The sequence below is a fragment of the Mus musculus genome, chromosome 12 (assembly GCF_000001635.26).
Source record: "Mus musculus strain C57BL/6J chromosome 12, GRCm38.p6 C57BL/6J".
NCBI lineage: Eukaryota > Metazoa > Chordata > Mammalia > Rodentia > Muridae > Mus > Mus musculus.
In genome coordinates this window covers 84,569,470-84,595,845 of record NC_000078.6, presented here as the reverse complement: position 1 = coordinate 84,595,845, position 26,376 = coordinate 84,569,470, and the positions used below count along the sequence as shown (strand labels likewise).

The following is a 26,376-nucleotide window of genomic DNA, read 5'->3' as shown; positions in this document are numbered from 1 at the left end:
TTCTTTTCTTTTCTTTTCTCTTTTCTTTTTTTCGTCTTTCTCTCTCTCTTTCTTTCTTTCTTTCTTTCTTTCTTTCTTTCTTTCTTTCTTTCTTTCTTTCTTTCTTTCTTTCTTTCTTTCTTTCTTTTGGAAACAAGATCTCTTTATGTAGTCCTGACTGTCCTGGAACTTGCTCTGTAGGCCAAGCAGGCCTAGAACTCCATCTATCTCTGCCTCACAAGTGCTGGAATTAAAGGTATGTGCCACCATGCCTGGCCAAACTCTGGAGTGATTTTAGAAGAGGGAACCTAGTTTGAGCCTAAAAATCTTCGTGGGTTTCCTTTTGATGCCACCTGTCCACACACACAAGCAACTGACCCCACCTAGAGAGAAGTCCTGGGCCCATTTCTAGCAGTCTTTGCATGAATTTTATTCTTGCTTGTGTCTTTACAGAAAACAGCACAGAAATTATGCTTTGAATACCTAAAAGTTATGACAATTCAGTGTTTCGAACACCTCAGTGTCCAGCTTCTTCCTTCTCACATTATGTACACTATTTACACACCAGGACTATAGTCAACATCTCAACCCGGGAGAAGATAAGAACTCAGAAGCGGGAGAAGTCTATGAAGAGAACGAAGAAGAAATCAACTGTCAAAACAGATTTAAAATCACAACTCACTGCCCGGGCCTTTTTTGTGAAGTGGTAGGTGGGGTAACTTCACAGGATAAAGGGGGTCTTGTGGTTGGCCTGGGAATACAGGAGCAGAGGACCCCAGAAGGCTCTGCACCCCTAGTACATGTATAAAGCCAGGTGGAAGGGGCATCTGCAGACAGAGACATCTGCAGACAGGGACATCTGAAGACATGCCATCAGTATGGACAGTGCCACTCCTTTGCAGGCAGAAGGCATTCAGTCCAACATGGCTCCTTATCTATGGACACCTTTCTGGGCATACAGCTGGCACGGAGCTATGAGCGTCTGTAGCTTAGTCTGGTTTTTTTACTAGCTACCTGCCTTGTTCTTTGAGCTTTCCCCGTACCTTTCATGTTATACAGCGTGCGTGCATGCGTGCATGTGTGCGTGTGCGTGTGTGTATAGATAGATAGCGTGGGTCTGATTTTGGCTTGGCCTTTTAGGACTGCCTAGGTCAAAGTGAGGCCATGTCCGGGGCTTTTAAGCTGCACCCATTTTCTCTAAAGCAGGCACATGTGAACCAATGGGCTACAACAGCAGTTCTCAACCTGTGGGTCATGACCCCCATGGCCCCTTTGGAGGAAGTCACATAATCAGATATTCCACATATCAAATATTTACATTTTGATTCATAACAGTAGCAAAATTACAGTTATGAAGTAGCAATGAAATACATTTAAAGGTTGGGGGGGGGTGGTCACCACAACACAAGGAACTGTATTAAAGGTCATAGCATTAGGAAGCTTGAGAGCCACTGGGCTACAGGAAGCTCTAGAAAGAAGCCTTAACTAGCAAGTCAAAGTCATAGGCAGAAGGGTCAAAATGCTTCAGACACCCAGGCCCTGGGGTGCAAAAGCTCTGGGTGAGGGCTCACCAGCAGTAAAGCAAGCCACAGCATTGCCGAGAAGCGCCCCGCCCTCAGGCTGCAGGGCCTAGACACTGACAAGGTGGTGTGGCCCACCTCTGCAAAGGAGGAACATGTAGGGCAGGCTCGGTGCGGAGAAGGCCTGAGGATGATCTACAGCACGGCGTGAGACAGGTTTGGGGAAGGACTCAATCTGAGAGTTGCCCTGTTTAGACTTGAATCTGCCCATCAGCAGGCAGGGCAGAGAATGCAGAGGTTACACCGTGGACCAGCTGAGCAGTGCATCCTCACAGCAGGACCCACGTGACCCGGCTGTGCATTCACACAGCAGGAGCCAGCCAGGGTCCAGGTCTGCGAGAAGGAACAGGTGAAGAGGGAAAAGCCTGCCTGCAAAGTGCTGGGGTGCTCGGGACACCGAGGCAGGGCCTCAATCCAATCACAGCTCTGCCCGGCTGTGGGCTGGGTTTACAGCAGTGGGCGCAGCCGCCCATGAGGGGGCTAAGCTGGGGAGGAAGGCTTAGAGAGCAGAGAATAAGGGATAGGCTTGGACAAGAGTCTCTCAGGGATGACGTAGCAGGACCTCGATGTCGGGGTAGCAAGAAGGCTTTGGAGGCAGGGAAGCTGGGCTGAGGCTGAGGACGCTGGATCGGGAGTATGTCCAGGATGTCTCAGCATGGTCCAAAGCTACGGACAGAATTGGTCTGTTTCTAGAGTCGTGGGGGTAATTGCGGGCCTGAGGTGTGGGGAGGTGTGGCAGAAGCCAGACATGGGCCTTGCCTCAGAGAGAACTCGCCACACCGCAGGGCTGCAGGGCTGGAGAAGAGCAGTTCCGAGGCCAGCAGCCCTTGCCCTAAGCCATGTCCTCCAGCTGCGGTGGGCTGAGCTTCTCAGCTGGCCTGTCTTCCTCCGTGGCGTCCTCTTCTTCTGGCTTCTCAGCATTTCTGGCCAGGCTGTCAGGCCCAGATACAGTCCCCAGAACCTTGGTGCTGTGTTCCTGAGCTTTGGCTCGGAGGGCGGCAATGCTGTTCTCCCTCAGTTCTTCCTGGGAGATGGCTGCCTGGGCCTCTGGGGCCCGTTCCTCCTGCTCCATCTTGTCGAGCTTGGGCAGGGCCTGGCGTTCCACCTCGGGCTTCCTTCCCGACTCAGCTGCTGCCTCCAGCGACTTTTTGTGCATCCCTAAAAAGAATTGTTGGTATTCGGGTTTAGAAAAGCGCCTGGGAAAGCCATCTTGAACTGAAAACAGCAAAGATAGAGAGAGGCCAGAATTAAGGAGGAGCAGAAAGCCGCCTTTCTTCACATACCACAGTCAAGTCCCACAACTGGACTGGGGGTGGGGGGTGGGGGTGGGAGGGTGCCTAACAAGGGTGAAATTTCAGGCCAATAGCTGCGAACCAAGCCTTCTACATCAAACTCTGAGCACCCCCACCCCACCCCTCACACCCTGTTCCGTACTTCCAGGACATGGCCCTATCCCTCTGTTATAGGACTTCAGGCCTTAGGACCCCTGAGATAAGCTGATGCTGTTATCACAGGCCTGGAGGGCAACTGATGGGATTTGTCAGATGGGGAGGTTTGGGGCAAAGAAGTTCTTGGGCAAAGCTAGAGAAGTGACCAAAGGGACACAGGAGTCCCCTCAACTCACAAAAGGGAGTATTTAATTTACTATAAACCCATCTCTAGTCAGGGAGAAAGGACTCCAGATTCTAGGGCAAGGGCCATGTTCTCCTCACGCTGCCAGTGTGAGGAGCCAGTGATTCTAGAGTGGCAGTCCTGACACCCAGTGGGTAGGTCAAAGGACAGCCCCAGAAAGACAGGTTGGCCTGCTTGGAAGACCTCAATGCCATGGGGTCATAGTGGCCCAGGTCTCCCTACCCAGTGTTCGGATTCCTCCCCGAGTAGAGCCCGCTCTCCTCACCCCAGGGGCAGGGCCCCAAGGAGGGCACGGGCTCTTACCCAGTAGCCATGGGGCACAGGAATCCATTATGCCATCCTTGGCAGACTTGAGGATAGACTCTGGCAGGGGGATCGAGTGCCTCACCATGGCTCCATAGAGACCATACTCAGCCATGACGCTGCTCCGGCCCCAGCACTTCTCCCTCTTCCTCCACTTGGCTCTGCGGTTCTGGAACCACACCTGGCATGGTGGAGAAGTGGTTAAAGCTTCACTCTGAGAGACTCCAGGCCCAAGGCCCCTCCCTCTGTCTGCCTCAGGGTGGGGGAGGGGGTGGTTGTTAATGCAACTCGCCTCCTCCACAGAGTCAGAGTCTCAGACTAAGGGGGGTATTCAGAATGTTGGCATCAAGACTCGAGGCTACCATGGGCAAAATGGGTCCATTTGTTGTTTTAAGTCAAAGTCATTCTAGGAAGATAGGCTAGGGACACTTTCAGACAAGGCCCAGCAGGTGGGCAGCATCCAGTAAGGGCCTCAGTTTGCAGCTGAGGTGTCCGAACAGGTGCAGAGGATCCTGCAGACACACCTTCAGGGTACAGGTGTGTCCTGTCAGCTATGGCGTTCTGGCTTGAATACCACGTAGGCCTGACCCCATTCTAAGATTACAACTTCATGTTGGGCCACATTTATAGATACCCAACCTACAGGCCATGGCTGTAAGAGACCCTCTGGTTTACAAAAGGACAGATTCCAGGGGCTGGAGAGACAGTTCAGTGGTTAGGAGCATGGGTTCTTCCAGAAGACCTGGGTTTGGTTCCCAGCACTTACAAGAGTTCACAACCTTCTTCGACTCTAGTTCTGGGGGTCTGACACCCCTCATCTGGCCTCTGCAGGTACCAGGCACCCAAGAAGTGCGCAGAGATACATACACACAAGCAAGACTCCCAAACACACACAATGACATAATAATTTTTTTTAAAGACCAAATCCCCTGGCCCTATTCTTCACCCCAGACCAGGAAGAGCCCAGAATATGAGCCCAGAACAGCCCGTGCACTTCCAGGTGTCTGTGAGTCTGGCAGCAGGTGGCAGGCTCTCCTTGAACACTCACCTGCCACATTTTCCTGCCCTCTCCCAGCTGAGTCACCATAGCCCCCCACATACCTTGCTCCCCACCATTCCAGGCCTGACATTGAATGTAATTTTGACCAAGTGGGTGACATTCCTGGGTCAGGGAAGGAATATGACATTCTATAGTATTGAGGCAGAGAAGAGCTTGGTAGGTGACACCCTAGGGACTGTATATTTGGTCCCTGAGTTAACTGGTACAGGCTGAATCTGAAAGACACTGGGGTCCCCTGGGGTCGTCTGCAGCTGCATCATCATCATCATCATCATCATCATCACCATCATCCTGTCACCGTGTTACAATGCCTTTGCAGCCTCCAAGAGGAAATCCACGCATCCAGACTGTTCAGGGGATCAGGATGTCTCCGTATCCCCCAAACAACCTTCCTGAGACCAGCTACTGACAGAGCCCAGAATTTCCCCAGCCTTGTCCTAAAGGAAGGCTGATGCCCTCCGGGAATCTAATGGGCCTGAAAGTCTCCCGGGTGCATCCAGTCCCATCTGGATCTCAGGATAGGAAGCTAGGAACAGAAAACCAGTTTTCTGGGTGCTTTCCACCCACTCGCCTCTGGCGCCCCCGCCCTTCCCTGCGGGCCCCTCCCCCGCCCTGGGCGGCCACGGTATCAGCTTTTGATGAAAAATTGCTCCGGCTCTATTCAGGAGGCGGCAAAAGAAGAGTCACCCCCAGGGGCAGCCCTGGGCTGATTGAAAAATAAGTTAATTTCAGTTTGAATCGATGGGCCTCAGGCACTGAAATATCACGGGAAATTAAAGCGGCTTCTCTCCTGGGAGCCACGGCATTGACCCGCACTAATTAATGCTGGGGAGGCAGCGATCGCCTTACCACGAGCTGCTCCCCCTCCCCGGGGGACCCCAAACACTTCTCATTTAACTAATTAGACGGGGAAAATTGGGTGTTAATTTGTTTAGGATTTTTCCCCCCCTCTTCCACCGCCTCTCCCCCGGCAGCTCCCTCCCCGGCCCCCGCCCGGTGCGGGGGGCGCGGAAATGAATGCGGGGCTCGCCGGCAGATGGCTGCCCCGGTCACTCTGCAATCTTCTCCGACTTGATTGCTTGATTAGGTCGTTAGCACATTAAAAAAAAAAATTGCTTGCCGTCTGGCGCTGGCGTGATGAGTGGGACGCGCGGCAGCGCCTGGGTAATTTATCTTTTTATACGGCAAAGAATTTGATTTCAATCTGCAGATATATGGGGCGCCTTTGACACCTGTTTAACTTCGCGCCGCTGACAGCTTAACCCTTAGCTGCCTGGGCACCCAGGAGCCAAGGCTCGGACGCGGGGCTCCAGAGGCCTTGCTCAATGGCGCTTCCCGCCATCACCGGCAGATGGCGCAGAGGGAGCAGATCGTCACTTGGGCCAGCCACACCCAGCAGGGGGCGCTCCTGGTGCTACCCAACTATATTGGTGAGCTACAGGAATGCTCTCTTCCTGCAAGGAAAGACCACACCTTTCAAAACATCTTCTAATTAATCCATATAGCTGTGTTTGGGGATCTCTTCTTTGCAAATAACCAGGAGTCTCTAAAAGTAGGAAAAGGCTGGATGCAGTAATACATGCCTTTGATCCCAACACGGGAGAAAAGCAGATGGGTCTCTGTGAGTTCAAGGCCATCCTAGTCTACATGGTGAATTCCAGGCCAGCCATGGTTACATAGTAAGACTGTCTGAATAAAATACAATAAAAATGGGAATGCCACTCCTCAGAAGCCATGATTATCTCCAAGCTCTCAGAGACCAAAAACTTAGAAAGCCATCACTGGACCTTCCCTGGGTGTAGCATCTTCCAGAGAGCCACACTTTTCCCACACATCACTGATTGGAATCTGCAATTTAGGTTTAGATCTGGGGACCCAGAAAGCAAAGATCTAAGACTTCCAACACTTTGGGAAACTGCCAAGGAATAAGAGTTTTTATAAAGTTACATCCTCTAGATAGCTACCCTCTGAGCAATAGTGTTGTGAGCCACGAAGATGGCCTACTTGTCTGACCCTGGCCTTACTCCCCAAGGCTGCCTGCCGGTTCTCCTGGGTATCTGTCCCACTGTCTGCCCTCTGGGGCGGGTCTTCTTCCATCTCCCTCCTATTAACACTTAGTCCCCCTATACAAAGTACTCGCTTGTTTTAAACTATCTTCTCCCAACAGAGGCAACATCTGAAAGGACCCACCTGTATAAGTGCCTTCTGGTTCCCTCAAGCCCTCAGACAAGACAAGGTAGAATAGATGGTGACAGATTCCAACCACCAAAAATAGGACTGGGAACCGCAGGGCTCCTTAGCTACACCACCTGCAGCCAGAGGCTGAGACTTTTAAAAGTATGTGTAGCCTGGACTGGAAAGACTCTTAGTAGGGTTTTTTTTTTTGGGGGGGGGTGTTTATTTGCTTTGGGTTTTTTGTTTTGTTTTTGTTTTTTTGTTCTTTTTGTTTGTTTGTTTGTTGTTTTGTTTTTTCGAGACAGGGTTTCTCTGTATAGCTCTGGCTGTCCTGGAACTCACTCTGTAGACCAGACTGGCCTCGAACTCAGAAATCTGCCTGCCTCTGCCTCCCAAGTGCTAAGATTAAAGGTGTGTGCCACCACTGCCAGGCTTTGCTTTGGTTTTTAAGACAGGGTTTCTCTGTGTAAACTTGCTGTCCTGGAACTCACTCTGTAGACCAGGCTGGCCTCAAACTCATAGAAATCCAACCGCCTCTTGCTGGGATTCAAGGTGTTCCTTACCACCACCCCTGGCTGAGACAGCTAATAGTTAAGAACATGTGCTGTTCTTACAGAGGACCTGAGTTCAGCTCTCAGCACCCACAGCCTCCTGTAACTCCAGCTCCAGAGGTAGCCCATGTTCTTTTACGGCCTACCCAGGCACCCAGGTAGATAAAAACAAATCTGTGACAAAAGTGTATGTAGCCAGTCCTGGAGGCTCGACCCTGTAATCCCAGAACTTGGGAGGTAGAGACAGAAAGACAAGGAGTTCAAGGCCAGCCCTGGCTACACGGGATGTTTAAGACCACCCTGGGTCAAATAAGCGCTTGTCTCAAAACTGAAGAAGGAAGGAAGGAAGGATACACGTACCACATGCTAATACCGCTCTGCCCAGGAGCCCTAACTACCATCTCCCCCAGCCTCAGTTCCTACAGCAAACACACCCTTACCCACACTAAGAGACACCCAGAAATGGTACAAGGCCTGGTCTGCTTTTGCCACCACGTGAGCTTTGATGCTAAAATGATTGAGGACCTTTCCATTTTCAGCACAGTCTGGATTAGAGATTCTGGAGACAGCATCATGGAATGTGCAAATACTAGAATGTGTCTGCCAGCCCTCCATGGAAGGTGCATTCCCCTGGGTGGTCCAGGCATTCCGGAGGTGCTGGAGACACAGTGGGGCTGAGAGGTAGAAAGGACGAATTAGGAACTAAAGACGGGGTATAGGCTTGTAGACCTGTTCTGGGCTCATAAACAGAACCCCCCCCCCCTTTCGGGTTCTCCTCCAGCAAACAAATCACTGGTGTGAAGGTCAGCTTTCCCATGACACTCTCCCTGGGGAGCATGCGCCAGCTGGTGGCTCGAACTCCGGTCCTCAATTATGAGTTCCTGGGATGTCTGGCTCCTCATGAAGACCAGATGAGGCTGCAATTTATGGAGGAAACCTGGACAAGCCAAAGCGATTTTGCTTTAGGGCAGCTGGCATCAAAAATGATGACTGCCTTGGAGGGAAGCAGACAAGGGATTAGTAAGCCATTTTCATGCTTTTCCTCCTCTTGTCTTGATCCAAGTAACCATCGTGTGCACTGAGTTTAAAAGCCACTATGCTTGGCCTGGAGGGGTGGCTCAGCAGTTAAGAGTACTGGATGTCCTTCCAGAGGTCCTGAGTTCAATTCCCAGCACCCACATGGTGGCTCACCATCATCTGTGATGGAATATGGTGTTCATATGGGATCTGATGCCCTCTGTCATGCAGGCATACATGCAGATTACACACACTGAATATACATAATGCATCGAATATACATAAGTAGATAAATAACTCTTTTTAAAAAGTCACTAGACTTGATCTTAGCCAAGAGCAATCAGAACTCAAAGGTGCTACGTGATCTTAGGTTTTTCAAATCAAAATCTGCAGTTGGCCTTTGGTAACGTGAGTTCAACATTCCATGTGTATTCTGCAAATGATGTATATGCACGTGCAAGCACCCATGTATGCACACATGGGGGTCCAGGTACCTTTCTCTGTCACACTCTATCTTTTTTTTTGTTGTTGTTGTTTTTGTTTTTTTTTTCAAGACAGGATTTCTCTGTGTAGGCCTGGGTATTCTGAAACTCACTCTGTAGATCAGGCTGGCCTCAAACTCATAGAGGTCCACCTGCCTCTACCTCCCATGTGCTGGGATTAAAGGCATGGACCACTACCATCTGGCCCACCTTATGTTTTGAGACAGGGTTTGTCAATAAACATGGAGCTCACAGATTGCCTAGACTGGCCAGCCAGTGACTTCTATTCCATCTTTACCTCTCAAAAGGAGAATCACAGATACGTGTCACCTCACCCAGCTTTCTACACAGGTACTGGAGATCAGACTTGCTTGCACAGCAAACATCTTTATCCACTGAGCCATGTCCCTAGCCCTATACAGATGCTTGTATGTGTGCCATTATTCCCAAAGTAACCTAGTGTAACCATTGTTTACATAAAATTTACATCTATTAGATATTACAATAAACTGCTGGTTTAATACATTCATGTGGATGCATATACATTATGTACAAATTCTATGCTCCCCACCCCTAATTAACACATACTAGGCAGGTTTTCTGCCATTATGCTCCATCACCATCTCTGTTATTTTATAGAGAGGGTTCCTGAGGAGAAAGGCTAGAACTAACCCCGTATTCGACAATGAGGGACAATTGTGCTACATTTCAGGGCTATTTGAAGATTAAATGAAATAAGTGGAAAGTGCCTAAAATCAGTGCCTAAAATCATACAGATGGTGCTTAATCATTGCCAGCTCTTATGACTTCAAAGGAGACCCAGAAAATCAATGGGAGTCTGCCCCAAGGGCAGGTTAATCAGTGGCATTACCTGTCCCTCTGGCCTCCTACACTTGTCCTTTAGCAAAGCTGAACTTACCAATGATAGTTAGTGCAGCCAAAGGCAGAAGGCAAGAGTTAACTTCCAGGCTTCACTCTCCCTGCCCCACACACATGGATGAAACCCGGACCTTACAAATGCTCACTCATGTACATGCGAGCTGCACTCCAACCCTAAGACTTTCCTTTCCATCTCAGTGTGTGCATACGTGCGTGCATGTGTCTTTGTCACCATATGCAGCATGTCCGTGAAGATGCCCACAGGGACATCACATTCCCTGGAACCGGAGTTATAGGTGGTTGAGGGCTGCCTGACATTGGTGTTGGAACAGAACCCCGGCCTGCTTGCAGAAGCAAAATGCTCTTAACCACTGAGCCAGTTCCTCATGGAGCTTTCATGTTTTAATTCAGACAGCCTCTGGTTTCCCTTCTTGTCACCTGAAGATTCACCCAAACAGATCCCACTGAAACTCTACATTTCCCATTATAGACCAGGCACAAATGTCAGTGCAGGGGATTGGTCTGCTGCTGCTGTGTATTCTAATGCTAAATACTGGCCCCCAAGATCTAGTTGCCCTCCATCACCAAGAGGAAACTCCCAGGTACATGAGTTTTTGTTGTGTGAACCCTGTTCCCTGAGTTAATTGGTCAATAAAAAGCTAAAGCCTGTGACTGGACAGTAGATAGAGGTAGGCATAGAGGTTTTCAGTTACCTGGCTGGGTGTCTTGGGTAGAGAGACAGGAGAGAGAAGAAGAGCACAGAGAGAGGAGGAAGCCGCCATGAGAGGAGACAGACCATGAGCATGTGGCCAGGAGAAACAGCAAGTGACAAGGGACACGTGGCTGGGATCTAAGTTAGAATAGCTCCAAAATCTGCCCAGTCTAGGCTCACAGCTTGTACATAAAATGCCTGGATTGTGTGTGTTTTATACAGGCTAGCTAGAATTTATAATTCCATTTACATGCCAGCAAGCCCTCAATGCCTGTCCTGACTAGAGCTGGTTCAGATACTCTGTCTACACTGGAGATTGCTGCTCCTTCTGTGGTTGTCACGGAGGCTGGTGGGCATCCTCTCACCTCCTAGACCCTAAGAGCTTCCTCCTCCTCCTCTTCCTCATCTTCCTCCTCCTCCTTCTTTTCCTTCTTCACTCTTAAGATTTATTTATTTATTTATTTTATGTATGTGAGTACACTGTTGCTCTCCTCAGACACACCAGAAGAGGGCATCAGATCCTATTACAGATGGTTGTGAGCCACCATGTGGTTGCTGGGAGTTGAACTCAGGACCTCTGGAAGAGCAGCCAGTGCTCTTAATCTCTGAGCCATCCCTCCAGCCTCAGCTTCCTGCTTCTGCTTCTGCTTCTTCTTCTTCTTCTTCTTCTTCTTCTTCTTCTTCTTCTTCTTCTTCTTCTTCTTCTTCTTCTTCTTCTTCTTCTTCTTCTTCTTCTCCTTCTCCTTCTCCTTCTCCTCCTCCTCCTCCTCCTCCTCCTCCTCCTCCTCCTTCTCCTTCTCCTTCTTCTTCTTTTTTTTTAAGATTTATTTATTATTATATCTAAGTACACTGTAGCTGTCCTCTGACACACCTGAAGAGGGCATATCAGACCTCATTACGAATGGTTATGAGCCACCATGTGGTTACTGGGATTTGAACTCAGGACCTCTGGAAGAGCAGTCCATGCTCTTAATGGCTGAGTCATCTCTCTAGCCCCAGTTTCCTGCTTCTTAATTGCTCTATGTTACCACCTACTGGGAAGGCTTGTTGGGAAAATTAAATAAAAGTGTGTGGGGAAATGCCTGGCACACAGTGAGAACCGGAAGGGACCAGCCTGATGCTGGTGGGTTCTGTGGGCCACAATGATGTGTGACAATCTCTTTCCAGCAACAGTTTTAGGGTCACAGGAAAGGCCCTCCTGCCTCCCTACCTGCAGGGTATATAGCAGCATCTAGGCCCCTCCCTTTTCTACTTGGTTCTGGGTTCTAAGAAGCCCACACAAATCCCTGGAGGTGCTGCTCAGTTTCCTGACAGTCCCAAAGTGCCACAAATGGCCACCAAGCATGGAGACCCCAGCAAAGCCTAGCCTTTGTTTGCTTTATTTTAGATCAGACTCTGGTAGCCCAAGCTGACCTTGAACTCATTAGGCAGTCACGGGTAACTGTGAACTCCTGATCTTTCTGTCTCCATACACCATGTACTGCAGTTAAAGCCATGAACTACCATGGCGTGCAAGGTTTGCACTTCTCTGAGACAAGTGTGTGCCATGTAGCCCAGTCATGGAGTCAAGTAGTCTTGCTTTGTTTTTTAAGATTTATTATTTTTATAATTTTACGTGTACTTGTGAGTGCTTGCATGTAAATATGTGTATATTAAGGTCAGGAAACATCAGAAGAGTAGAATGGATCTTTTGGAACTGGAGGAACATACAGTTATGAGCCACCATGTGGGTGCTCTGAACCAATCCCAGGTCCTCTGAAAGAACAACAAGTGCTGTTTGTTTGTTTGTTTGTTTGTTTGAAACAGAGTTTCTCTGTGTAGCCCTGGCTGTCCCTGAACTCTTTCTGTAGATCAGGCTGGCCTCCACTTCAGAGATCTGCCTGCTTCTGCCTCCCAAGTGCTGTAATTAAAGGCATGTGCAACCTCTTCCAGGGTAGCAGCAAGTGCTCTTAACTGTCGAGCCAAGTCTCTGGTCCCCTGGTTTGCGTTTAGTGTTTGAGGTCAGGTCTGATGTCGTCCCTGGATGGTCCCAAACTCATAATGTAGCTGAGTATTGTGGGGAATTGCATGCTGGTCTCCAGTCGAGCTGAGGTCTGAACCCTGGAATGGTCATAATTCACCTACATGACACTGGTAGGTGTTCCCTCATGCTCCTGGAACTCTGGCCCCTGCCTAAGTTACCGCCCCCCACAGCCCCCACAAGAGAAGCATGGTCAGTAGTCACGTAGGCAATGGCCCAAGCTTCTGACCTTCAGGCTAAACTCCTCCCCAGTTACCTAGCAACCGTAAAGACCATAAAAAGGGGTGTTCAGCCCCACCTCACTCTCTTACTGCTTACTCTGTTGTCTTCCTCTTACCCCTCACTCTCACCCTCTCTCTCCCCTCTCTTTGTCTTCTCTCCTCTCCTCTCTCCCTCTTACTCTCTCTAGCCTTCTCCCCACCTCTCTCTTTTCTACCTTCTCTCTTTCCCCCTGCATTTCTATAATAAAGCTCTAAAACCATAGAGAGTCTCTGCTCATCAAGATCCGCTGCGCACTCTGGTCAGTGTTGGGAACCTCTTTCCTCTTCCCTCTTTCCCATAACCCCAGGGCTTTAGCAAGGTAGCTCTGGGGCTCCCCAGGTAGGGTTGCCCCTTGGCCACCCCCTGAAGAATGGGATAGAGGAATGCCCACCCAGGGATGAGTGGAAAGGGTAGGTGGCAACCCTCCCAAGCCTGACTGAGCAGAGTATAGGTGGAACTCTGGTGAGGTGTGGGCCTTTCCCCTTCCCCCTCCTCCCCTGGGCCCCCCCTTTTTTGTCCCAACAGAGGATGACCTTGACCTCCTGACCATCCTGCCTCCAACCCAGTGCTATGATTACAGTCACGGAACCTGGTCTCTGTGGTGCTGGGGACTGAACCCGGGCTTGTGCGGATTAGGCAAGCCTTCTGCCAACTGAGTACCGTTTCCAACCCAAGGCTTTAAACTCTATCTCTGGTCTCAGCCTCCAAGTGCCTGGCTTGTAGCCATGCCCATTGTCTGCTTTCCAGGTTTATTACGGGTCTTTGCGGCCATGTGGCAGCATCCGTCACAGTCACAGTCACCAGCCTCTTTCCCCTCCTCTGACTGGAAGCGATGAATTTGGAATTGTTGCAGCCATTAGCCTACATTCCACTCAGCATTTGTGTGAGCATGCGTGTGTCCGTGTGTCTGTGTGTGTGTGCTCGAGTGTGTCTGTGTAAAGGTTAATTCATTTTGAGATAGGATTTATTTTATTTTATTTTTAGTGTTTGTTTGGTTAGTTTTTGAGACAAGGTTTCTCTGGGTAGCCCTGGCTATCCTGGAACTTGCTCTGTAGACCAGGCTGGCCTCAAACTCAAAGATCTGCCTGCCTCTGCCTCCCAAGTGCTGGGACTAAACCATCAACCACTACTGCCTGACCTTTCAAAAAATTATTATTATTATAAACAAATAATATATAAAAGTTTCAGTCACTATATAGCCATGACTGACTGAAACTTTTCTATGTGGACCAGATTGGTCTATAACTCTCAGAGATCCTCCTGCCTCTTCTCTGAGCCCTGGAATTAAGGTGTGTGGTACCACACCTTGGGGTTGGGGGTGAGATGTGGTATGTCTCCATGGATGGCCTCTAATCATCCTACCTTAGAGCAATTTTCCTAACTCAGCGTAATCAATGCACAGAACACTACGGACACTGGATTTCAAGCTACTTTCTTCCAACTTATCTCCTTTAAGACTCAAAGATCAGCTGGAGAGACGGCTCAGTGGTCTGCTCTTCCAGAGGTCCTGAGTTCGATTCCCAGCTACCACATGGTGTCCCACAATCATCTCCAATAGAATCTAATGCCCTCTTCTGGCATGCAGGTTTACATGCAGATAAAGCACTCACTCACTAAATAAATAAATAAATAAATAAATAAATAAATAAATCTTAAAAAAAAAAAATCAAGCTTGTCATGGTCTCTGATGTCCAGAAGGGGGCAGCTTTGCACACATTTCTAGGCATCTGCAAGCAGCATCCTTCTGTCTACCATGCCTTCCTTTTCCCCCACCCCAAACTGCACTTTCTTTCACTTCTTTTTTAAAAGACATTTATTTTATGTATATGAGCACACTGTCGCTGTCTTCAGACACACCAGAAGAGGGCATCAGATCCCATTACAAATGGTTCTGAGCCACCATGTGATTTCTGGGAATTGAACTCAGGACTTCTGGAAGAGCAGTCAGTGCTCTTAACCACTGAGCCATCTCCCCAGTCGCTCTTCCACTCCTTTCCATATCCTAAGCCTGAGAGTTGGTGTTTTTACACCGACTGCACACAGAAACATTCACCTGGAGAGATCTAAAATATACACACCAAGGCTCTACTTCAGACCAATACAATTTGCATTGGTAGGTATAGGGATGCTACAGAGGTATTCCAAAAAGTTGTCTGTGAATATACAAAGGCTCTGGGTTCAATCCCAGCATTGTAAAAATTATAAATAAGGAACTAGGATCATGGCTAGGTAGTTAAGAGCATATGCTGTTCTTGCAGAGGACCTGGGTTCAGTTCCCAGCACCCAAATGGTGGCTCATAACCATCCGTAACTCCACTCCTGGGGATGGGACTCCCTCTTCTGGCCTCCAAGGATACTGCATACAGGCACACATACAGGCAAAACACCCATATACCCCAAATAAAAATAAATGAGGCAGGTGGATCTCTGTGAGTTTGAGGCTAGCTTGGTCTGCAGAGGGAGTTCCAGGACAGCCAGGGTCACACAGAAAAACCCTGGCTCAAAAACAAAGGATAAAAGAAACAAGCAGAGTGAACTATTGAGGACGAAGCCTGCACTGGTACCCACTTGTCCATCATCTTAGCACTTGGGAGATGCTGGCTGAGGGTCATTGGTTGTCAGCCTAGCTCCGAACCCAGGGAAAGACCCTGTCTCAAGGAAATAAGACACAGAGAGACAGTGTGTGACACCAGACATCCCCCTCTGGTCTCTGGGAACATGTCTGAGTGCATGTACCACACCCATGTGCATCTATACACAAACACACTCAAACACACACACACGAAATTGAAAATAAAAATTAAATTTTCAAAAAGAAAAAAATGATATATTTTAAAAGAGGGCCAAGGAGGGGCGGGGGTAGGGAGCTAGCTCAGTTTTTAAGAGCACTTGCTGCTCTTACAGAGGAGCCAGATTCAGTTTCCAGCACCCAGATGGTGGCTCACAACCATCTGTAACTCAGGGGTTCCAGGGTATCCAGTTTCAGGGGATCCAACACCCCCTTCTGGCCTCAGCAGGCACCATGCACCCAGTTAAACATATGATATAAGATAAAATGAAATAAAACAAGAGAAATCTAAACAAACATACAAACAAACAAAAAAGCCATAGGGCCAGGAGCCTGTCTACACAGTGGCTGAATGCTTACACACGTGGTTCTAGGCTCAATCCCTAGCATCAGAAACAAAAGGAAAACTAAAGCAAACCAGGTATACAGCCCTCTCTGATAATCAACCGCAGAGAAAATAACACTAGTCTGGAAATCCACTTCCTATTCCCTGGGGCTGACACCTAGGAGACACTTCCAGAGTGCATATCCTGAATTCAACACAGAATGAAGTGTATGGCCAAATATATTGTGGTGACTTAGTCTCTTCTTACCCCGTTGTGTACCACACCACGCCATCCTCAGCCCAGAGCTGCCCAGTGAGGCCTGCCTCGCTGTCACTGCCATTTACCCTGATTATTATGATTTGTATAGATAGTGTCATTTCATCTCGTGGGACAGCAGTTAAACTGGGCTCAAAACCCTGGTTCCTTACGGACTTGACCTCTCAGGGCCTCAGTTTCTTCATCCAGGAAATGGGTATGAAATCAACACCATCCTCATCTGGTGTTGAAGGGTGAGATGCCACAAGGCATGGAAGGCACTCACTTAATAAAGAGGTGGTGACTACTTAGTAAATGTCCCCAAGTCACAATACTGTTAGCAAGCTAGGAGTTTGGGGAAATATTGTTATTTTTACAGATGAGTCTTTTGAGGCTCAGCCTGTGACTTGCTGGCAGGAAAACAAAGGAAGGTATCGTGCGCCATCGTTAGGGTTAGGAAGGAAGCTCAGCCGAGCTAGGAGTTTACCTGGCTGTGATGAGCCGGGGCTAAGTTCCCCAGCTGTCTACTTAGGTCAGTTAAAGTCCAGCTGGCCCACACTCCCATCCCATCAATAGCAGCTTAAAGCCTGGTGAGGGCCGTGATCCTGATACCGAGGCTGCTCCTGCTCTGGTAGCTCAGGGGTCGGGTGCTGGCCAAGTATATAAGAGGATGCCAGTTCCCCCTCACACCACCACCACAAAACATCAACAAACAAACATCCATTCCACCTGTAAGCTTCGGAGTCTAATGGCTCCCCCTCTCGTGCACACACATACGCACACAAGCACGTGCGCACACACTTGTACACACACACACACACACACACACACACACACACACACACACACACAGCACACAGGTGATCCAGTGATATCACTCAGTCTTCAGATACATCCTCCTAATCGCCATGCCCAGACCCTACTCCTGACTTCAAACCACCTTGGCTCTTCCAGATGTAGGTTCAACTTCTTCACACCCAAGAAGCCCAAGGCAGAAAGGGGGTGGGGGTGGGACTTTAAGGACAGACCTGGTGTCCCGTCTTCCGTCCTCTGCTTACTAGCTACTGAGCACGGGAAGTGACTGACCTTCATGTCCACAGTTCTAAAGGAGGCAACTAGTCTCTGCCCTGCCACATGTCATCAAGATTCAATGAGAGCAGAGCTGACTCAGAGTGAGCAGGGGACAAATCACCACTGCTGTGAATTCTGTACACGTGCAGCCTGCACAAGGGGGGGGGGGTCCACTCTCACAGGCAGCCTGTGGCCTCTGCACAAGGGGCGGAGTCTAGTTACAAGGAGGCTCTGGGAGGAGATGACTGGCTATGGACGCAGGAGTCTGGCTCTGGAATCAGTGTCGCCAGCCACTATGTCACCTTGCCTTGCCTGTCTTCACCCTTGGGTCATGAACACTTTTCTGAAATGCCTGGAATCGTTACCAAATGCACAGCAAGACCTTTCCAAAGCCACGTGTTTAAATGCCTTAGGGGAAGGGCCACTTAATCACTCACAAACACCTGCAGGGGGCAGCACTTAACTATGTGATGCCCAGAAGATTAGCAAGACTTCTACCTCATCTGTCCTATAGCCAACCATCCACAGTCCACCTTCACCGTCCCAGAGCAATACGTGCTCTCTAATTTCCACCTCTCCTGTGCTGGTTACATAACTTCTAACACCTCTCTAGACAACCTCCAAGTGACTCAGTGAAGCCTAAGGATGTTGGGGCTTTTGCGGTGGGTGCAGTTACTGGGGAGGTTCCAGCTCCCAACAGCCCAGCCCACCACACTGCACCGCACCGCAACCAAACAGAGATTAGACATCGTACTAAAAGAGAAAGAGGCTCCTTTTTCTTAATGAGCAGTACAAATGTGGGCCTGTCAACAATGACCTCAAAGCCGCTTGCAGTGGCCAACTTGGTGCTAATGAAGGCCAGAAGGAGATGACTGGCCTAACCAGGGTTTAGATTACAGAATGCTCCCCTCCCTCCTCCATGCACATGTATGCACACGCAAACAGTTCCGAGCCAACACCCAGATCATTCCCACTAGAACTCAACTGAGAGAGAATAAGTAATTCCAGGTCTCTATAGATAAACATAAGCTACTTAGGAATAATTGAGCTTATTGCTGGTGTCAATGTCTAGAGCCTTGAGCTGAAATTCCAAATCGATTCCCAGAGAAAGGAAAAACAGCTCCCGGCCCCATGTTCAGTCTCTGGTCCTCTAGTCAGGCAGTCTGAAGAACTCCACAACCCTTGCCTCCTCTAGTACCTCCGGGATGCTGCCCTTCACCCAGCACCTGCTGACAGAAAGGACTTCCCGTAGAGACAGAGAGGAGATGCTAGCCAGGTAACAGCATCAGGAACTCAGGACCTGCTCGCCTCACCTCTACCCTGACCCCTGCCAGTTCTGTAGCAGCAGGAACCTACCCTCTGGACCATCCAGGAGCAACATTCATTTAACTGAAGTCAGATCTTCTGGAAACGATCTACCATCCCTCTCAAATCTCTAGCCTCATGATGTGTATCCTGGGTTTTCTGGGGTGGGGAAGATGTTTTGTCTGGGAGTCCCCCCCCCCATCTCCATCCTTACAACAGGAGAGAACCCAGACCAGAAAAAGTGGCAGGTCATGTCATGGCAGGTCATGTCATGACTGTCCAGAAGGGAAGGATGGGCTTGGGGGTCCCATTAGTCCCAGCAGAGGGCACAGAACGTGTACCCAGCCACATTTGGGGCCAGACCAGGGAGAAGCACTGAGCAAGGAGCTACAGGCAGGAACAACATCTGTATGGTCATGAGGGGTGCACAGAACTACAGCTGGGTGTGGTGTGGAGGAATAGGAATGAGTAGAAGGAACAATACTTCTTCAAGAGGAGGAGAGAGGCAAAGGCTAGCTCCCCCTTCTCAGCCCCCCACAGCTGCCTGGTCCTACCTTTGGTCCTAGCCTTGGGCTATGATAGGCTGGCCCAGGATGCCCCCACCCCATCAACCCTGTCCCTCATCACCAAGCCTCCTCAGGGTCTCTACAACGTGCTCTCCGGAAGTTACCATCTGTATTTTGTTCGTTTGGGTTTGGTTTGGTTTCTCAGTGGCTGGGAATAGAACTGAACACCTTATTCATGCTAGGCAAAGCATCTCACCATTGAACTTTATGCCCAACCCAGGAGGCCTATGGTTTAGAGGAGCCAGCAGGACTTATCCGCCTAGCTTCTTGTCCTCCTATGGCCTGTTTACATGTTAGGTATTCAGCAAATATCTGTCAGCTTAATAGGCTCAGATAAACTGGTTTTTTGTTTGTTTGTTTGTTTGTTTGTTTGTTTGTTTTACTGAGGACAGGTTTACTGGCAAATGATTCTATCTCCAGGGAAGGGCCCTGGTCCAGGATAAAAATGTCTCCAGGTGGCTGGAGGGCTAGCAGCCGTTACCTGTATCCTGTCTTCTGGGAGCTCCGTTTTCATGGCCAGCATCTCCCGGGCGTAGACATCTGGGTAGTGGGCTTCATTGAATGCTTTCTCCAGCTCCTCTAGCTGGTAGGAAGTAAAGATTGTCCTGAGGGGAGCAAGATCAGAACTTAGGACCCTGGAAATGAGAGAGCCTGCCTTGGAGAACATGGACTATTTCTTCCCTGTGCCTTGGTCATAATCATCTCTCTGTCTCTGTGTCTGTCTGTCTGTCTGTCTGTCTCTCTGTCTCTCTGTCTCTGTCTCTCTCTCTCTCTCTCTCTCTCACACACACACACACACACACACACACACACACACCACAAGTACATTTACACACCCCTCCCCCATGAATGTACATTCACACACATTGACCTTCTAAGATCTTTCTTTATTGAGGGGAGAGGCCCCACATTCTCTTGGTAATGGGCCTTACTTCAGTGACATTTCATTCAGAACTTTTCTGGAAGCACTCTGGTGGGAAAGTATGATAAGAAGAAAATTCTAGAAAATTGAAAAATCAGTCTTTCTCCCCTGAAAGCCAAAGAGGAGACCTCATCAAACGAATAACGCCTTGGCTCACTGGACCTGCCTGCTCCTGTGCTCCTCCCCAGACAAATGTAAATATTCTCCTCTCCTTAAAGGCGGGATGCAGACTCAGTTTCTGCATCTGTCTCATGAGAACGGAGTCACGCCAGGCAGTGGTGGTGCGTGCCTTTAATCCCAGCACTTGGGAGGCAGAGGCAGGTGGATTTCTGAGTTCGAGGCCAGCCTGGTCTACAGAGTGAGTTCCAGGACAGCCAGGAATACACAGAGAAACCCTGTCTCAAAAACTCAGAGAGAGAGAGACAGAGACAGAGACAGAGACAGAGACAGAGAGAGATAGAGAGAGAGACAGAGAGAGAGAGAGAGAGACAGAGAGAACAGACTCACACACACCTATGACACCCTGTCCTTCCCTCCCTCCTCTACACCTGCTCTTTCTGTCTCCCACCCAGCCCCACCGCACAGCTTTGGCTGCTCCCAGGTTAGGTGTGAGGGTGAACCATTCCCTCTCCTGCCCCCAGAGTGGTCCATACTGACTCGTAAAGAACTGATGGACCTTTAGTTAAAACCTCCAATCATTCAGAAGGCAGAAAACAGACAGAGCTCTGTGAGTTCAAGGCCCACCTGAGCTTACATAGTGAGTTTCAGCACAACTTATGAAGGGAGATCCTGTCTCAAAACAAACAAACAAACAAACAACAACAACAAAACAAATAAACAAATGACATTCTTTCACCTGAGGAACATGTGCAATTAACAAGCCTCTAGATTAAGGGCTTCATTACCACCCTTTTAAAATAAGCTAGAAACCACAGATGTAAACTCTTCTCAGATTTTACGTTCACTGCATTTTCCTGACCTTTTACCTTTCACCTTCATCACAGGTCTGGTTTCTACAAACAGAACTTGTAAAATGTGGCATGCCCCTTCTTGATTGTCTGAGGTTTGGACCCTGGGAGCAGCACTGGATTAATAGTAGAGTGTCTCTCTGCTGTGTCCCTGCCTTCTCCCAAGGCACAGAAAAAGTGCACGTGTAACCCCCATTTCCTGTGCTAATATGGACTTTACTATCTCCAGGGGTATTATAAAGGGAGTATGAGAAAGGTTCTTTTTATAGCAAAAGAGTCTTTTGATTTTAGATTACTTTCTCTATTCTCTTGGTACTATGTAGAATTCTTACACCTATAGAAAATGAATTCATAAGCTGGGTGTAGGAGTGATGCCTTTAATTCCAGTACAGAGGTAGAAGCAGGCAGATGTCTATGAGATAGAAGCCAGCCTGGTGTATGTCAGGCCAGCCAGGACTAGACAGTGAGACCCTGACTCAAAACAAAACAAAGAAAAAAGAAAGAAAGAAAGAAAGAAAGAAAGAAAGAAAGGAAGGAAGGAAGGAAGGAAGGAAGGAAGAAATTATTTGGGATTTTTGAACATCTGTAGCCCTCTGTTTCTCTCCTGCCACTTGCTGAAAATTTTTTGAGCAGATCATCAAAATATGCAAGTCCCTTTTAAAACCAGGGAAACTGGGGAAAGCAGCTAGTGAGGAAAGCCCAAGAAGGGAGCTGGCTTTTAGAGTTACTCAAGAGCCTTCCTGTACTTGGAAAGAGTCCCATTCAAGAAACAAACAAGAGTCAGGTGTGGTGGGGACTGGCCTGTGCCACACTGCACAGGAGAGGGGGATTATGATCAGGCCAAGTTCAAGGCCAGCTCGATCACCATAGGTCAGGCCAGCCGGAAATACACTTCGAGAAGAAAATAAAAAACAAACTAGAAATAAATAAAGGAAGGAAGGAAGGAAGGGAGGGAGGGAGGGAGGGAGGGAGGGAGGGAGGGAGGAAGGAAGGAAGGAAGGAAGGAAGGAAGGAAGGAAGGAAGGAAGGAAGGAAGGAAACCTTAAATTCTTTAAGATTCCCCCCTTCCTACCTCAAGAACTGGTCCTCTTACTGATGAATGTATACTCTTCAGGGGGACCTCCTTCCCCCATGTAGTGACCCAAACTCTGCTCCTGACTGAGGAGAGCCAAAGAACTCTTATAAGAGGGTCTGCAGTTTCCCTAAGAACAAAATCCCAGAGCCAGGCCATCACCGCTGCTGTATCCCTGGTCTACCCCCAAGTCCTGCTAAAACTGGTTTGTTTCCTGGAGGCAAAAAGTCTCTCATCACAGGATTCCAGGGTCTCTTTCTCAAAATATGCAGAGGACAGATGCTCAGGAAGTTTTGTTTTGTTTTTTTCTACCTCCTCCCCCACCCTCACCCCAGCAATCTGTCCCTATACTTCCTTTCAAATATCTGTTGCCTTCATGCACCGGAAATAGAAAAACAGGGTCTCTAGTTCTCTGATGTTGGTGAACTATTCTACACACACCCCCAATCCGCCAAAGGATGGCAGAAGAAGGGGGACTTTAGGCATGGGCTTGAGGCTAAGGCCACCTGGCTTTTAAGGGGTCACACAGTACTTGGAGTTTGGGGGTGGGGATGCTCTTTCCAGGGCTCTCAATGACCACCCCCTCCCACCAGACTTGACCTTGTGCCAACTAGGGGATACTCCTTTAGGACGCGCCAGATACAGGTGCATAGGGACTGTTTTAACTAATATGTTGTTGGATGATGTTTTTAAAAAGACCAGACTAGATTACTAAATTTTCTTTCCGTTTAAAATAAACTGGTCTGGTAAGATGGCTAAACATTAAGGGTAAAGGCGCTTGCTGCGTAACCTTGGAGACCCGAGTAAATTCCTTGGACCCACAGAAAGATGGAAGGATGAGAATCCCCTACACAAAGTTGTCCTCTGACCACCAGGTACTTTTCCATGGCGTAATCGAATCCCATCCCCGCCCCCACATTTCGTGCATGCACAAAACAGTAACAATTAGAAATTAAAACCAAACCAAACCAAACCAAACAAACAAAAAAAAGCAAGCAGCTGCCTTCAGGGAACGAACTTAAGGCCCCCCTGAGAAACCGAGGCTGCTGTTCTGAGGTCAGGAAAGAGAGTCAGTAGCGATCTTTGGGGTGGGGGTGGGGGGCGATGCAGGATGCAGAGAAGCAGTCAGAGAGAGGATGCTGAGACCAAACCCAGGAGAGAAAAGAAGATGCGGTGGACTACAAGTCAGAGTGCGAGGCAGTGGGGAAATGTCCCTGTGGTCGCTCCACTTGGGTTGGGACAGAGAGAAAAGTGGGAACCAGGCCTGTTGAGGAGTAGAGAGACAGCATCTAGGAATAGCACCCCCTCCCCCAAACTCAGTTGTTTGTTTGTTTGGGCCCTCTTGCCTTTTCCTTTAAAATCTCCTTAAAGATTTCCACTAGGAACGGCTTAGTGTTGACGCTGACGTGAATGAAGGTCTGAACCAGCGTCCTCTACTCCCTGGTGGGAGCAAGGGACGAAGAGAGCAGAGTTCTTAGGACAAACCCACTGAATCTTAACTTTGGATAAGCAACGTCTATTTAAAGATTTTTTTTCACATTAAAAATATGTGTGCATGTATCTGCTTATTAGCATATGCACGTGGTGCCCCAGGAGGCCAGAAGAATGCATGGATCCCCTGATGCTGGCCAACGCTCCTCAGCCTGTACACCAAAGTAGTTCACCCCACTGAGGTCTCCGCTGGTGAATCGAGACAGTCCACTGTCATCCCCGTCTTTCAGACTAGAAAACTGAGGCTTACGGGAGGATAGCGACCGGCTCAGGAACACAGCCGAGCAGAGGCCGAAAGCAAAGGTCCAGCCCTGCAGCTGTCACTGAAGTTTGGGGGAAAACGATCCGAACACAATCCTGGAGAAATGACAAGCCTCGGGGAGTGTAAGAGGACCGGGCTCCCACGGTTAGGGGCATGGATCTGACTCCGGCCAGAGCTGGGAGCCTATCTGCTTTCTACAGGTTCTGAGTAACTTGGTCGGTACAGAGATCTAGGGTCGCCGACGCCTCTCCAGCTCAGATCTGGCCCCAGCCTGGCCTTTCCTGACTCCAGCACAAGGAGAAAGCTGAAATGGTGCGGCAGCTCTTGCTGACACTCAGTCACCCTCACCGGATGCCAGGGCCCCGGGACAGACTCCTGCATACAACGCAGGTGTCTTTGCCCTGGTGCAGCCGGGGCCCTCACATCTGGGATCGGCAGAAAACGACATCTGGGTCACCCGGCCCGGGACGAGATGGCTGGGGATGGGAGCAGGAAAGGACTGTGCGGCCCTTACCTGTGTCGCCGCTTCTTACGCTTCTTGGTCTGGTTTAAAGCCGATTTGGACATTTTTCGGTCACTGGAGGAAACATCTTCGGAATCTGAAAAGCGAGCAGGGAGCGGAATGGGGAGTGCGCTCCGCAGCGCCGGGGGAAGAAGAAGAAGAAGAAAAAAAAAAAAAAAACCCGATGAGGACCCCACCTTCTGCAGCCTCTGTGAGCCGCGCGGGCCTGTGGTCTCCACTGAAGCCCTCCTGGGTCCCGGTCACCATCCCCATCCCTACGCCCAGGCTGACCTTCTCCAGGTCGGCTCTTGAAACCACAGATTTTGGATAAATTTCGTTGCAAGAGAGGCCAAGGCCGGGGTGCGCCTGCACGCAGGGACGTGTGAGAATGAGGCAGGCACGGCGTTGCTGGTACCCCCGGCGGTGCTCCAAGCTTCGAGATCTTCCCCTCCGCCAACAGCTCCAACTCCCAGATCCAAAAGTTGACCCAAGGATTACAGGGCTGTTGCACGGGAGCTGGGGTTCCGGAAAGGACTGGAGACTGCGGGTTCGCTGTCTCTTTTGGGGCACCCACAAAAATGTTTTTCTGTTCGAGTTCAGAGAGCCTGCGATGAACCACTTTTCATTGTCCTGCTTCATTTAATACATTATCATGGCAGGAAAAATCTGGGGAAATACTGAGAACCGGCGAGCTAGAGCACACCGCCAGGGAAGTGGCCCTGACGGGGCGAAAGGAGGCTCATCCAGGGTCCTCGAGCCAGATAAAAATCGGGATCCGGTACACCGGTGCCGCTTAGGTTAGATCTGATGGCTGCCCTCTGGGTACCATGGTGGCTTGATTTTCCCAGTTCGTAGCGGGAGGAAATCGAACCTTAGCTAAGCAATATAGGTAGGGGTTTGGTACAGCAATACAGAAACTGGGAGGAACCGGGAGGGGGGCAACTTTGGACACAGGGACAAGTAGGAACAGCATCGGGCTTCAGAAGCGCAGGTCCTGCCCAAGGCCCGAACCTCGGTGGAGCAGTGAAGCTAGGGCCCAAGGAAAAGGATGCGCCAAGGATTCAGCTACCCGGAGCCAACATCCACTGGGGCCCCAACCCAGATATTCGATAGAGCATGGACTGACACTAGGTCCCAAGAACTGAGCAGGGGTCGGACAAGATGAATCTGAAAACCCTTGGAGTTTGGGTCGCTAGTCGGGGACCCGTTGACTTTAGGCCTAGCATGAGACCCCTTGTCCTGCAGGAACTTTTCCTCCCGGGGGAGGTCGGGGGCTCTCAGGCGAGATCCTACAGCTCCCGACTGTGACTTTCCCAAGCAGTGTAGCAGGCGAGCAGCCTCGCCCCTCACCTACCGGAGCTGGCCGTCTGGCTGGTGTCCAGCGGCCCCGACGCTCTGCCTAGTGGCTGCAAGTGGACGCTCTGCGGATCGGACAGCACTTCCAAGAAGGTGGGCTGTGTGTAGAAGCCGGGAAGTCCCCCGGGCCCCAGCAGCCCCATGCTGCCCACTCCTGCCGGGCTGAGAACGGAGCGCGCAGCTAACAAATGCCCAGGGGCCAGGCCGTCGAGGGCAGCCCGCGGGTGGGAGCTGGGAGGCTCCTTGTTCAAGCCTAGGATCTCCTGGATGCCGAACCCTGTGCACCTGGCCGGGGCGCCCCCCGAGGTACTCTTGGCCACTGTCTCGGATTTGGGCTTGCTCAGCGCTTCCCCCGCTTTCCCCGTCATCTCCCGGTTCTTTGGAGGGGCTGAGGCCGCGGGTCTTTTGCTCCCCCAAGCCCCCCCGCCGGGCTCCCCGCTTCGTGAAGTTGGTCCCAGGTGCCCCCTCCGGTGTCTAATGCTCTGGAGCCCCAAGGAGATTCCCTTTTTATCCAACCAGGCGGCAGCCCAAGTGGGGTCAGAGCTGAACAGCCAATCACCAGGGCCAGGAGCGATTAGGAATTCCAAAAAGCTGGCAGCTCCCGCCGCCACCGGTATCGAGGGGCCAGGGCGCAGCAGGCCCAAGTGTGGTGGGCTCTGCAGGGTGCCCTTGCAGGGACAGAGGTGAAACAGCCAGGTTTGGGGTTATTCCAGGAGATACCGTGGATAGCGGTTTTGAGCTGTATAACCTGGCTGGGACCAGTGCCTAGGTTAGCTGCGACAGATCCCTGGGGTAGGGTTGGGGGTGTGGGGATGGTCTGAACGCAAAGGCTAGGAGACCT

At 49.9% G+C, this 26,376-nt stretch overlaps 1 protein-coding gene across 2 annotated transcripts; it reads right to left on the bottom strand.

The window, feature by feature from the left end:
• Positions 1–388: 388 nt before the first annotated feature.
• On the bottom strand, positions 389–26,018 carry Vsx2 (visual system homeobox 2). 2 transcript variants are annotated; one of them, NM_001301427.1, is made up of 5 exons: positions 25,534–26,018; positions 24,192–24,276; positions 19,444–19,567; positions 3,495–3,675; positions 389–2,774 (listed from the first exon to the last, which is right to left on the bottom strand). In NM_001301427.1, the coding sequence occupies exons 1-5, from the start codon at positions 25,901–25,903 to the stop codon at positions 2,392–2,394; spliced, it is 1,143 nt and encodes a 380-aa protein (NP_001288356.1). In that variant the 5' UTR covers positions 25,904–26,018; the 3' UTR covers positions 389–2,391. The 2 variants fall into 2 exon arrangements, with proteins under 2 accessions (NP_001288356.1, NP_031727.1); NM_007701.3 differs by having other exon boundaries at positions 389–2,717.
• Positions 26,019–26,376: the final 358 nt, after the last annotated feature.

Excerpts from the sequence above, each read along its gene's own strand:
- Vsx2 (NM_001301427.1), bottom strand. The coding sequence starts at position 25,903 with ATGACGGGGAAAGCGGGGGAAGCGCTGAGCAAGCCCAAATCCGAGACA. Across the intron at positions 19,568-24,191 it reads CGTAAGAAGCGGCGACACAG|GACAATCTTTACTTCCTACC; the intron begins GTAAGGGCCGCA and ends TGCTCCCCTCAG. Across the intron at positions 2,775-3,494 it reads CTGTGCCCCATGGCTACTGG|TTCAAGATGGCTTTCCCAGG; the intron begins GTAAGAGCCCGT and ends TGCTGTTTTCAG.